The sequence below is a fragment of the Leiobunum rupestre genome, chromosome 2 (genome assembly GCF_980474605.1).
Source record: "Leiobunum rupestre chromosome 2, qqLeiRupe1.1.hap1, whole genome shotgun sequence".
Classification (NCBI taxonomy): Eukaryota; Metazoa; Arthropoda; class Arachnida; order Opiliones; family Sclerosomatidae; genus Leiobunum; species Leiobunum rupestre.
This window is the reverse complement of record NC_143385.1, coordinates 8,178,277-8,192,535: the sequence shown is the minus strand read 5'-3', so window position 1 is coordinate 8,192,535 and position 14,259 is coordinate 8,178,277. Positions and strand designations below refer to the sequence as shown.

The window sequence follows — 14,259 nt, the reverse complement described above, 5'->3', positions numbered from 1 at the left end:
TGAAATAATGGTACCCCAAGTGGAAGTGAAATATTTTTAGTACATTGATCTCCTCTAATAGAAACACACTTTTATTGGAATCGAACTTTTGGTCGGCGTTAAACTGAGGTTCCGTGTCGGTATGGTTGAACGCGTTGTTATCAGCTCTGTTTAAAACTCCACACGTCACCACGTTAAATTTAAACCTAAACGTTAAGTGTAAATGTTTTAAACACACTTATTTAATTTCGTGTGTTGAAAATTCAAACATCGGTTTGGTTTCTGAGCAGAAATTTCCAAAGATGAAACGGGAAGCGGTTTTGGTTCTTTAACTGCAATTAGTTACGTCGCTGTTGCTGACGACAGCTGATGTCGACGCCATATTGCAGCATTTAAGTTATGAAATGCTTTAAATTTCGTGTACATTTGTTAACAATTATTGCCCAATTAATGGCAATTTTTGCTTGAGATTCCTTAGTGGCACGACCCATGGAAATTGGGGTTAATGGTCGCCGCGTGTTAAGTCTACCCTTAAGGTTCTCAGTGCCACATTCGAGCTTCCACTGCGTACCAATATCGACCAATTTTTTCGGGTACCTAAAGGTAGCTGTTACAACATTTGGAGCTAAAGTTAAACTGTATAACGTTTCAGCTAATTGAATCTGGGGAGAATAATTAACGCAGATCAATTCAGATCAGTTGTTTGGGAGAATGAATCAGATATAATTTGAAACCCTGATCTGATTAGCTGATAATCTGAAAATTACGACAAGCATGCCTGAACCGTTGGAAACAAGGTTCGTTGAAAGTACTAGGTGCAACGGAGCCAGCTTGCACAGTTGTGATAAGAATAGTGCAAATAAAATTGTAGTATTAATGAAATTATTTAAAAATATAGTGGATCTCAGGTTCTCTCCCCACTGGTTTTAAGCGGTTTTCACTCGAGCTCTTCGGTTTTCCCATTCCATAAAAACTTGTAGAGGTTAACGGTAATATTGAGTGTAGGGAGCTGTTGGCTAGCGTGGCATGAGGGCTTACCACCACGCTCCCACGCATTGTAACCGGCCACCTGATTTAAATGGCTTTTAAAGTCGCTTGATGACTTGGGCCTAAGGTGGTACCTTGGGTATTAGCCTAGCTGATTATTATTATATTGTATTAACGTTCAGTGAAAAAGGTTTGTTAAGATAGCTGTACAATTTCTTGAATTAAAATAGAACGAAATCGGATGCCAAATTATTTCATAGACCTTCAATATGACCTTTAAATTATTATTGTCGGGAATTTACTAATTTAAAAAAATAAACAACATTCACATCAAATTATATTTATTTTCATTCCGTTTTTAATCAGCGATATCAGATCAGAACTTAAGGTTATGTTTTTTTAAATATCTCTTTAGCCTAAAATAGATAAATGACCTTTCTCTAAATGTTTATATTATTTACTAATAAGACCATATAATTTTGTTCTAAGATCTGTAGCACCTAGGAGCAACAAACAAATCATCCCACACAAAGAGAACGCAACCTGCTAAATTCGTGCATTTTCTTGTGTACATTTCATTGGCTAGACGCTTTAGCGCCTGCTGCCGTCGAGAGGGGAAAATTCGTAAATTGTCTTCCCCCCCGCCCGTAAAACGTTCAGCGTAAAGGCTCGTGACGCTCATCCAATGAAATTCGTACAGGGCGTCATCGGTTGCCTTAGGACGCTATCTTTAGTTGGTTCCCATGGTAACTACGGGGCTCATGTTTTCTGAGTTTTGGAAGGAATTGGGTAAATACTATTGACTGCGTGAGGCAATGATTTCGAATCTGGGGTACTAGGTCTATTGTGTGCTTGCTCGTAGCGTCGTAAGCATACGTCATAATTAAGACCCGCCTCGAAACGACCGCCATGACATAAATTTCATGTCACAGATCACGAGGCAAAACGACGCACGATTCTTAATGTCATGGCAACGAACACAAGCCACACCCACGAGCAAGGTACGAATGTTATCTTTGTTTTTACCAAAATATTTATACTTAGTGAGACTGACTATGTTGAGATGAACCGAATTTTTCACCAGCAAGATAAGGGGTAGGAAAAACTTCACCGGCGTGTGCTTCAATCCCGTCAGACAGGAATCCATAGCTCTACTTGGAATGCTTATCCTGCCGTATCGCGTATGGTAAGATCCCTCTGACAGCTTTGGCCCCGCCTACGAGATAAAAAATCCCCTCTGCGAGCGATCCCCCCTCACGTAGTTGTTTGTTAAGTTTACATATTGACGTACAAAAAACCGTCAACCACACCAAGACGAAAATCTGCCGCGATAAGCATTCCAAGTAGAGGTATGGATTCCTGCGTTAGAAGAAAGCAGTTTTTACGGAACGAGATACCTGGTTGATTTGGAAAGAGCTTACTCTTCGAATATGAGGGTATTGGGTGCAACGCCAAATATCAACTCAACGTAGACAAACATTTGGCCGTTTGAGTCGGTGATAAGGAAGTATTTTTCGTAAAAACTTACAGTCCATCCACCGGAGGTCGAGTTCATATCGCGGAATACGTTAATAGGGTGATTGAGGTATTTTGGCCAAATTTGGTAGATGCCACTTTTAGCAAAAGAGCGGGAGGTCTTGATCTCGTGGCAGTTGGACGGAGAATTACTGCTGTTCGTGGTGCCCACTTCATTCGAAACCAGAAGGCTGCTGACCTTTTCCACTTTTCTCACTGCACAAGAACTTTCTGGAATTCACATAACAAACAATAAGTGGACTTAATAAATATAAAATTCTTATCATCATTGTGCACTTGAAAAGCTAGGAGCAACAAACACAGCACCCCACACAAGGAGAATGCAACACGTCAAAAGTCGTAGATTTTCTTGCGTACAGTTTTCATTAAATAGACGCTTTAGCGCGTGCTGCCGTCGGAAGGGAAAAATTCGGAAATTGTCTTCCCCCTTTCCGTAAAACGTTCAGCGTAAAGGTTCCTACAGTGAAAAATGTACACAATACTGCATTATCGTGTTTGAACTTTAAAGGCTAGCTGCGTTCTCCTTCTGTGGGGCTGCTGGGTTTGTTGCTCCTATTTAGCAAATATCGGTTTTATTATTTACTTATAAGAAAACATTTTGTTTTAACAACATAGAGCATTTTTCAAAGATGGAAATTAAAAAGCAGATTCGGATAAGGCGAACATATTTCATCTGATCAAATACTTTCATTTTAATATTTTAATTATTGTAGATTTAAAACCAAAACCTATTTTGCTCAAATTGGATTCTTGACCTTTGCTTTGCTCTTAGGTAAAGATTTGGGCATCACCGATTTTAATAATATATATTTTTTTTCTCTAAAGGATCTAAGAAATTGCGCCTTTGGTAAAGCCCCGGATTTAAAATCTTCAGCTTCCGATTGGCTACCGATGGTTACGGTAATTTTTGTTAATCTATATTCACAACACTCATTTTAACGATTTCTTCTTTTCAGGAATGCTTTAATCAGACCAAAAGTAAGAATTGAGATTTGCAGTTAATTATCGGTGCCAAGAATGTATAGATGTTAGCAGAGAAAATGTGTCCGCAACTATAGCATCTCTTTTTTTGGAGATTCATCGAATATATTCTTAACCCACATAGAGAGAGAGCCTGCCATCGTATCCCCAGGGCCGTTTTTACGCACAGGCTATCTAGGCTGCAGCCTAGGGGCCCGCACCACAAAGGGGCCCGCACCACAAAAGGAAAATGTAAAAAATTTCATAAATAGCTTTAAAGTGTTGGTTGCACGAAAAATCGATAGTAATAAAAACGAATGAATGCGGTCTTGTTTTGAAGCCCAGGACGTTCTCTTTCCAAAAATGTCACTGTCGAAACAAATTTCCAAGCCTAAGTGTATTAACTTTGAGTCCGAAACTGATCTTTTTCGCTCCCCAAAATCCTGAAATTTACGGCGAATTTCTCTCCTCCGTAGCACGAGCAATTTGCGGCAAATCAAAGCTGTAGTTTTATTCCTAAAATAGAAGGAACTGAAGTGGAGGGATTCTGTTTACTTGTAGAAGTTTTCAAACCAGAGGATTTTAATCATAATTTTAGGCTTATTATCGAAATAATTTTTTTTACGCGCGCGTTAAGCGACGCGCGCGACCCGACGTTTAACAAAAAATTTACGAGGAGCCTTCGGTTTCATATCGTTTTTCTACTACGTATACGCATGTGTATGCCTATTTCAATTACTACTGCGTAGGACTTTTTCCTGGGTATTAAATCAACCTGCTTTTAATCCCAGATGTAAAGAAATGTATTACAGACAATTAGACAATGATTCGCTTCGCATTTTCTGACGTCATGGGTGCCGAGACAGTCTGGAAATTCGACGAAAAACTCGATTTCCACCATTTCAACTTCTTTTTATAATAATTCAAAGACCACTTAAATGGAATAGAATCTCCAACTTGTTCTTTATGGAAAACCCCATCAATTTCCTTTATTCCCTTCACAATCAGCGATTATCAGCGCCGCAGTTGTGAAAAGCCGTGGGAGGCAGCGGAAAATATTGGAACCCTCGGAGAGCGACAGAAATAACAGAGGTTATATTCCCTGTAACCGATTTTGATGAAATTTTCTGTACTTGCTATAAAATGTTTGCTCTTTCTAATGAATCATTAATTAGCCATAGCTAAAATTTCTTGCAACCAACACTTTAATAGTCTTATCATTTTTTTAGTCATCAAAATTTCTTTAAAATACGATTTCAGGATTCCCCCAGAAGGGCCCGCACCACAGGTGAGCCTAGGGGTCTACAGATCCTAGATTCGGCCCTGCGTATCCCCCCTCAGGCAATCTTTCGAAAGACCCGCTTTCGAAATGTCCCAGACCTAACATTTAAAATTTCATTTACTCATGGGTCCCGTATTATCTGAAAATCGATTACGTCCGCGGGTATTTGGCGAATGAGCTGTATACGAAAGAGATGCAAATCCGCCTAATTTCCCAACAGATATTATCCGTCCATCAGTCACAGTTCACAAATTTTAATCGACATTTTCGCATCCGGAGTACGGTAAGTACCTCGCCCGGTTTCAAGACGTTGCCTAAGTATGAATTATTACGCTAGGAAAGTCGAAGAGGCGTGGTTTTTCTTCCGAGAATTATGAAGCGTAAAGGATGATACCTACATACTATCTGGTCACTTATCTGTTGTTAATAGATAAATTCACGGTCTGTTTTAAAAAATATCGATATTAAATGTTCTTGGTTTCCTGGGAACTCACCTTATAACCCTAAGGGAATTATTAAATTTTTTGGATGCTGGGATGCCCTGGTGTAAACGCCCCGACCTATCCTATCGGCGCCACTGTTCTGCCTACAAATAGAAATCAACTAGCAGCTTGTCTTCAGTAGCTTAAGTATATAGTGTTTGTAGTGCTTTTCAATAAAATTGTGATTTATTCAGAATATTACACTAACGCTCCTGGTGGTCGAAAGCGTTATCTTTGCATAGTCTTTGGTGTATTATAATTATACTGGTAACACCTAGGAGCTTATATCTAAGGAAACATTAGCACCGTGCTGCCAATGCGTCTGGAGAAACGGGTGGTGCAGAAACCACGTCGAATGTAAGATGTTCAAAATCATTGGCTGTCCACCGTCGCGAGCGAAAATTTAAACTTTAAACCACATCAATTTCTATGAGAATCACAGTTCCCTTATATTACGTGTAGGCGATTGTTGTTTATCTAAAATGGTACAAATGACATTAGTGAAAGAGTACCTCCCATATCTTCCATCTAAAGATAGGTGATATCGCAAACTTGTACGAATGTGTGAGCAAATATAATCCTCGATCATACGGCAAACAAAAAACATCTTTTAAAACGAAATTAGGTTTACCTGTTCAATCACAGTAACGTTGATGACACGGAGCTTGATCGTCCTCTTCCTATTCCTCTAAAGTTCACGAATTCTTGCCCGTATTACATTAAATCTGTTTATTCAGCTGAAACGCGATGAATCTCAAAATGTATAAAAAGGGAAGCGCATCTGAGCAGTTCAGATAATAGCAATTTGCGGAAAGCATTTAAAATGTTTAGTCGAAACTTTGTTCCGATATTAGTTGTGGGTTTAATCTATTGTGGAAATGTCGTCAAATCAAATAATGATATTCTAACAAACATCTTTAAAGAGATGATTTCTGACACCGAAAACCAAGTGTCGAATGGAAATGAATGTGAATCGTTGTCGTCAGCCAAATCAAGCATCGATTCAGCAGAGGACATCGTACGTTTGTTGCGGAAATTCATCCATTCTTCAAAGTCTCATCTTACTGCTCTTCAAAGTAAGCGAAAAGTTATATCAAAGATAGTCTGGCTATATTAATGATTACACATAATTTATGTTGATTTGCTTCGCATTTCTAAAAACCTGCATTTATACCCAACTCAGTTTAAAGTCCAAAAGGTACAGAAAATTAATAGTTATAGAAATTACAAAGTGATGACTTAAATATTAAAAATTAACAGATTTAATTATGTACCATAAAGATTAAATTGTAATTTGAAAACTTGCAAAACTAATGTCCCAGGCTGGTCCCCGAAGGTTCAATAGATTATCTGAATTTGAAAAAAGATAAGTGGTTAAACTTTGTTTATTTCTCATCTATGATCCAGAATAGTAGCCATTTATAAGGCCATTGGTTATATCATATGTAGCATAACTAACCCAAAGAATGTCCTAAAGGTATTTTCTTAAATGAAATTATGGTAACGGGATATGATGTGAATTAAGTCGCTTCCAACTGCATGACGAAAAACACGTCATCAACTTCCTCGCGCGTTTCTGGATTTGAAAATTTATAATTGAGTCTGTGCTTCGCGATCTTGATATTTTGTTTCAATGGCACAACCTTTTCAACTAGAAGCAACAAAAGCACAAGGAGAACGCAGCTAGGCTTTAAACACGCTAATGCAGTGTTATGTACAAAATTCATTGGACGAACCTTTACGCTGAACGTTTTACGGAAAGGGGGGAAGACCATATCTGAATTTTCCCTTTCCGACGGCAGCAGGCGCTAAGGCGTCTATCCAATGAAAACTGTACGCAAGAAAATCTACGACTTTTGACGTGTTGCATTCTCCTTGTGTGGGGTGCTGTGTTTGTTGCTCCTAGCTTTTCAAGTGCACAATGATGATAAGAATTTTATATTTATTAAGTCCACTTATTGTTTGTTATGTGAATTCCAGAAAATTCTTGTGCAGTGAGAAAAGTGGAAAAGGTCAGCAGCCTTCTGGTTTCGAATGAAGTGGGCACCACGAACAGCAGTAATTCTCCGTCCAACTGCCACGAGATCAAGACCTCCCGCTCTTTTGCTAAAAGTGGCATCTACCAAATTTGGCCAAGATACCTCAATCACCCTATAAACGTATTCTGCGATATGAACTCGACCTCCGGTGGATGGACTGTAAGTTTTTACGAAAAATACTTCCTTATCACCGACTCAAACGGCCAAATGTTTGTCTACGTTGAGTTGATATTTGGCGTTGCACCCAATACCCTCATATTCGAAGAGTAAGCTCTTTCCAAATCAACCAGGTATCTCGTTCCGTAAAAACTGCTTTCTTCTAAAGCAGGAATACATACCTCTACTTGGAATGCTTATCGCGGCAGATTTTCGTCTTGGTGTGGTTGACGGTTTTTTGGACGTCACTTTGTTAACTTAACTTCGTGAGGGGGGAGCGCGCGCAGAGGGGATTTTTTATCTCGTAGGCGGGGCCAAAGCTGTCAGAGTGATCTTACCATACGCGATACGGCAGGACAAGCATTCCAAGTAGAGGTATGGCTTCGTCTCTAACGCGATTGAATCACACGCCAGTGACGTTTTTCCTTCCCCCTATCTTGCTAGTGAAAAATTCGGTGCATCTCAGCATAATCAGTCTCACTAAGTATAAATATCTTTATAAAAGCAAAGATAACATTAGTAGCTTGCTCGTGGGTGTGGCTGTGTGTTCGTTGCCATGGTAACGCGTAAAGGTCGGCCATGACATCAAGACGCCCAGGGTGTTCACGTGATTATTTCGCGGAATCGTGCGTCGTTTTTCCTCGTGATCTGTGACGTGAAATTTATGCCATGGCAGCCGTTTCGAGGCGGGTCTTAATTATGACGTATGCCTATGACTCTACGAGCAAGCACACAATAGACCTAGTACCCCAGATTTGAAATCACTGCCTCACGCAGTCAATTTTATTTACCCAATTCCTTCCAAAACTCAGACAACATGAGCCCCGTAGTTACCACGGGAACCAACTAAAGATAGCGCCCTAAAGCAATCGATGACGACCTGTGAAGGTCACGTGCCGGAAATGGGTAATCACTACGTTACAAAACTATGAATTCGAACACTCTCTGGTTTCGAATCTAGGGTACGGAGTTCTTTATTATTTTTGTAAAAGTTAACCGATTTCAATGAAATTTTAAACGTAATTTATTCTTAATGGACTCCAAATTTTAAATATTAAATTGTGATCAATATTATTCGAGGTTAAAGTCTATAAAAGCTATTTTTCAAGTAAAGGACAAGGATATTATTACTTATATCCTAACCTAACCTATTCTAAGCTTAGTGGTCAGTGCTGTAGTGGGGTTGGGGCTCCAAACAAGATGGGGTCACCGAAATCGTTATGGGGGGAAATTATTTCCATCAGCAAATCCAAAGTAGCATAGAGAACGAAAATTATCGAGTCGTAGTGTTAAGTATGAGCGTTATAATAACATCCCGTACACGCCTTCGTCGACCACCTCTTTCTTTACTTCTTATTCACAAAAGATGGCTATCTGATCTACAGTACCAGATTTACTGAAGGTGGGGCCCTAAACAGATTTTCTTGGGGGCCTATGTAAGGAAGCATGAAAACGCTAAACTCGCATGTCCGAAGAACAATCCATTGATTTCATCAGTGGGGGGGGGGGGCCTTCGGTTTGTGGGGGCCCATAGGCCAGTGCCTAGTAGGCCTAGTCCTTAATCCGGCACTGCTGATCTAGACTTAATAAATGATTTTCTAAATAAATAATAATAATAATAATCAGCTAGGCCCAAGTCATCCAAAAATTTTTAATGCCTTTAAATAAGGGGGCAATGTTACAATGCGTAGGATGTGGTTGGCAAACCCTTCGTGCCGGCAGCTCCCTACACAAATATAGTCCGAAGAACGATGGTGTTGTTTTTCATTTTTTAGAAAATGAAAAACACACATCGAGATATATATATCGAAGTGGGACTATTGCTATGGACGGAATGTCGTTAAGTGTTGGTTGTTGTTTGTTTGACGTGGAAAGCAACGACACGGTAGATGGAGCTGCGAAAAATAGTTTATTAATATAATATATATTATTGTTGCCACCGAAATTTGAACCCAGATTGCTGCTAGCTGCGTAATCTCCAAAATCCGACGCCTTTACCAACCTAGTTACGCCGCTCTCTACAAACTATTCTCGGACTTCTAGTCATTTTTAGCGATGCGGGGGGATTTGGCTAGTTAAGTTGTCGCAATTGTCGTTCCTTTTTCCGCGTTATTTTACGTATATCTACGGCGTTTAAGGTCAAGTGAACCTCAAACTTTCCGCCCCCTTCGACCAACCCCCTTAAAGAGAGAGTGACCGAAAAAAACAAGTTGGTCTCATTCGATAGAACTTTTTGACGCGCAGGCAATGTCGTTAATTTCCACCCCCTCCGACCAACCCCCTTAAAGGGAGAGTGACCGAAAAAACAAGTTGGTCTCATTCGATAGAACTTTTTGACGCGCAGGCAGTGCCGTTAATTTCCGCCCCATCCGACTAACTTCCTTAAAGGGAGAGTGACCGAAAAAAACAAGTTGGTTTCATTCGATAGAACTCTTTGACGCGCACGCTGTGCCGTTAATTTCCGCCCCCTCAGTTAATTTCAATAATTTAAAAGAATTATGTTCGGCGTGTTTTGCTTACCTATTTCACCTTTGATACTTTCCGTCTATCTAACGATAGGAAATCACATGGCCTCTACAGCTTTTGTAATGGTTAATTTGTTTTGCCCACCCGGGTATCCTGAGGTTGGGCGGTGGCCACTCTTTTACATAGGATGGTAAATTTTATATATCAAACGATAAGAAATCACATGGCCTTAACAGCTTTTGTATTGCTTTGCGCAACCACGTATCCTGAGGGTGGGTGGCGCTCAAGTTTTAATCCTTCAACTTAAGATGGAATTTTACATATCTAACGATAGGAAGTCACATGGGCTCAACAGCTTTTATATCAGTTTTCAAACCCGGGTCTCCTGATGGTGGGCGGCATCCACTCCTTAACTTAGGATGGCAATTTATATATCAAATGATAAGAAATCACGTAGCCTCAACCGCTTTTGTATTAGTTTGCCTACCTGTGTCTACTAAGGGTGTATGGGTTTGCCCACTCGAATACACTGATGTGGAACTAATATTATGGCCTGGGCCGACTTTTTTTATCCAGATATTGTACATAGGCCAACATCTTAATTTCACGCCTCGAAAACAACAAGTTTCGCTGATAGCCTTCCACTCTTTCTAAGTGGGCTACTCTATGGTCTTCACTCTTGAAAGTTGAAACCTTGCAGTTGCTTAGGCAATGGAGTTCAGATACGAGATAGCCTAGTGACCGGAATTGTCGAACTAAATTCCAGAAATTAATGGAAAACATTTCCCGTGCACGGTCTTTTATAATAACGTAGGCAACGGTCTAAGGCTAGTAGTAGTATGTGCCATAAAACAGTGTATATCATTTTACCAGGTGATTCAAAGGAGAGCCGACGTTAAGGGCAACAAGAAAAGCTTTTTCCGCAATTGGGACGACTACAAGCGAGGCTTCGGAGATTTAAATGGGGAATTTTGGATTGGTGAGTAATTTCAATTTCTTTTTAACCTAGTATTAAAAAATGAGTATACAAATTTCAAAAATTCCTCAAATGGCAAAAACGGAATTTTGTGAAGTCAGTTAAGGCGCTAAATGTAGGATATTATAGTATTTTGGTTAATTTTTAATTTTATTGCAATTTAACTTACGTCGTTAGAGAGTAAGTGGAAAATAGATTTTCGGAATAGAAACTTAACAACTTTATATTTTTATCGTTCATTTGATGATGGATTTTTCCGAAAATGTAACTCACTTGATGAAATACCGTCGTTAAGTTTATTTCATATTAAAACGAAATTTACGTGCAGCGCCCCTCTGCGGCTTTTATTCTGAACAATAATTTTATCTCGCCTACTTTGTGACGTCATGGACTATGGTTCTGTCTGAATTTTTTCAACTGCATCTGGTAGATTATATAGTCTTCACTATCCTACCAAGATGCCAATTTAGCGTGCGCTCTAAAGGATAAGCGTGAGCGCTTGTTTTTAAAACCATGTAAGCACCAACGTACAAAATTCAGTAATAGAATCTCATAGTTCTATAGGAGATTTTTCGGATTTGACCACGGAATCAGTAGCAACTACATTTTGTATCCAAGCGTAAACCCTATGTTGGGGATAACGGCCAATGAGAAACAATTAACGTGTAGTCAATGACTCCAACCACCACTCTAAAATTCTAATTGTTTTTGCGTTCTACTAATTACTTCTAATTAAATACAAAACGCAAAGCAACGAAACTTTATATTTGGGTACTTCAAACGTAAGCGCGTCGTTTAATAACAAAATTAAGGCGGTAAAGAATAATTTGCAGGTTACTCTTTAATTAGATCATGATAATTGTGAATACATCGAAATTGCGAAATTTATCGGATTTGCGAGTTCTTCTGAACTCCCAAAGTAGAAATTAACGCAAGTAAAATTTTAAGGCTTTTCCATAAAACTTGATAATTGCAGTAGCTTCTAAAACGCAAACACAAATCGACATTACTTCTGCTACAACTGCCTTTATATTAAGATGCAAGTAAAGTATAAAAAAATTCCAAGTGAAGACTTGAGTATGGCTTAGGTGAACTATTTCCAATATTAAAACCTTGGGTTTTAATGCACTAAAAAGAATACCCACGTCACGATCTTTAATCAAAACTAATTTCAGGAAATGACGCCATTTTTGCTCTGGCAAATGAAAGTCCGTCAGTCTTGAGAGTCGAGATGGAAGATTTCGAAGGAACCAAACGATACGCCACGTATACTCAATTCCGAGTTTCGTCTGAGCTGAACAGGTACCGGTTGAAAGTCGGGGGCTATTACGGAGATGCAGGTAATCAAATAATAATAATTAATAATAATAACAAAAACAATAATAATCAATAAGACTAATACTTAAAGCACCACCTTACGGCCCAAGTCAACTAGAGACTTTTAATGCCTTTAAATCAGGTAGCTGGGTTACAATGCGTAAGCCCTTCATGCATGCCACGTAAGCCAAGTAGCCCACAGCTCCCTACACTCACTTTTACCTTTAACCTCAACTTGAGGGACAACCAGTGGGGAGGGAACTTGCAAACTCAGCTCATAAGGAGTTGTTCCGAGTTTTCACCCAGCGCCACAAGCTGAGATCCAACCCGGCTTCTCTTGTTACGTGGCGAAAGTACAAAACCACCTTGAGACCCCATCGTAATAAGTATTCGTACACTCCGTGCTAAGTTCACTATTATACAAAATAAGCACGTTCTTATATGCATTAAAATTTTTATATTTTGGAATTTGAATTAGATATATATGAGTGCTTAATCTTCAGGATAGATAAAATGTTAGTTTCTGCATTTAACGTTACTCAAATGAGGATATTTTTCTGGAGATGTACGCACAGTATCGATTTTTAGCCAGACTGGTTCGTCAGTTGGTTTGCGCCATCTAAACTGGTACCTTAAATTACGTAGAAGAAATCTAATAAAACTTATTATGTTATTAATTATGTCTTCATAATTATTTGTAATTTGAATTATGTCCGTAGATGGCACATCGTAACTTAGTGCTAAAAATATGTTTCTTACTAGTAGTCGTTGTACTGCCTTTTGGTCCATTAGGAGCGGACTACGCTTAAACCAAATCAATTAGGTTCAACTAAGGATAATATAGGACCTCTTACTCTACCGGTTTAATAGAATTCAGACGGTTTTGTAACGAAGCGATTACCCACTTCCTGCACGTGACCTCCGAAAAATCGGCCTCCATTGATTGCTGTAGGGCACTATCTATAGTTGGTTACCATGCTAACAATGGAGGTAACTTTTTCGGAGTTCTCGCCGGAAGTGGGTAAACGCTATTGACTACGCACATTGCAGTGTATTCGAATCTACGGAACGCGGTCCATATTATCTTTGATGAAAGTCTTGTCAGACTTGTTAAGAACTCACAAATAGCAACGCCATCTGTATTGCGTACGCAAATATTGATTAATTAAATTATAGATGCCTTGTAATAAAATGTAGAATACATTGGGGTATTTAAAACTAAATTTTTTTAGGTTTTTAATCGGAAATGTAATTGTATAATTTAAATTCCCTGGTGGCGTTAACGTCGCTTTATATCGGGTAATGCTGGCAGCCATAAGCCCGTAAACGGTTCGCTCTGATAGACTTTAACTTAAAAATTCCTTTTCCCAAAATGGCGGCAATGGTATTCGTGATAAGGTGTTCAAAGTGTTATGTTTGTCGTTGGCAGGTGACTCATTGTCATTTCAAAATGGGCAGCACTTTTACACGTTCGACCGACCAGGCTTGCACGATTGTCCCAATAAGTACAAGGGTGCCTGGTGGTACGCCCAGTGCCACGCCACGAACTTGAACGGACTGTATTTGAGAGGAAACCATTCCAGCTACGCCGACGGAGTCAACTGGAAATCATTCCGCGGTTTCCATTACTCGTTGAAGAACGTTGAAATGAAAGTCAGACCTTTAATATTCTAAGGTTTAAGTAGCAAATTAAATACCTCAAATGTACTTCAAACGAATAAAGATCTGTCTTGTAACGTAAAAGCAATATTTATCTTACTTCTACAAGTCTACAAGCGCGTGCTTGAATCTCGAGGAACTTCGGATTTTCTAGCACACGTGCTAAGATTTATTTTTAAGTTTTGTCTTGTGATATCAAAGCGACATTTCACATTTATAATTTTTACCTCTCCGAGTGGACTATGCCCCCTAGGAGGGGTTTTACAATCACCGTGTCTGTCTGTCTGTCTGGGCTGTGAACGCGTTCGCATTTTCGGGGCAAAGTGTAACAAATTGGCAAGCCAAAATATACCTCTCCTCGGAAGAATTGTCCCTAGTGGTGTTAATTTCTCGAGATGACCCTTAAAGATATCTCCGCAA

The 14,259-nt window shown here is 39.3% G+C and overlaps 1 protein-coding gene across 1 annotated transcript; it reads left to right on the top strand.

Annotated features, from left to right (window-relative positions):
- Positions 1 to 1,928: 1,928 nt before the first annotated feature.
- Positions 1,929 to 13,854, top strand: LOC149956010 (techylectin-5B-like). Its single transcript, XM_090166734.1, has 8 exons — positions 1,929 to 1,967; positions 3,328 to 3,402; positions 3,459 to 3,480; positions 6,150 to 6,302; positions 7,207 to 7,424; positions 10,761 to 10,866; positions 12,039 to 12,203; positions 13,610 to 13,854. Exons 1-8 carry the CDS (start codon positions 1,929 to 1,931, stop codon positions 13,852 to 13,854), a joined length of 1,023 nt encoding a protein of 340 aa, XP_090022860.1.
- The last annotated feature ends 405 nt before the right edge of the window (positions 13,855 to 14,259 follow it).

What these genes read in the sequence shown, in the direction of transcription:
- LOC149956010 (XM_090166734.1), top strand. Translation starts at nt 1,929, where the DNA reads ATGTCATGGCAACGAACACAAGCCACACCCACGAGCAAG. An exon ending in AAGCCACACCCACGAGCAAG is followed by an intron (nt 1,968 to 3,327) that starts GTACGAATGTTA and finishes TTTTCTCTAAAG; the next exon opens with GATCTAAGAAATTGCGCCTT. An exon ending in CGACCTCCGGTGGATGGACT is followed by an intron (nt 7,425 to 10,760) that starts GTAAGTTTTTAC and finishes TCATTTTACCAG; the next exon opens with GTGATTCAAAGGAGAGCCGA.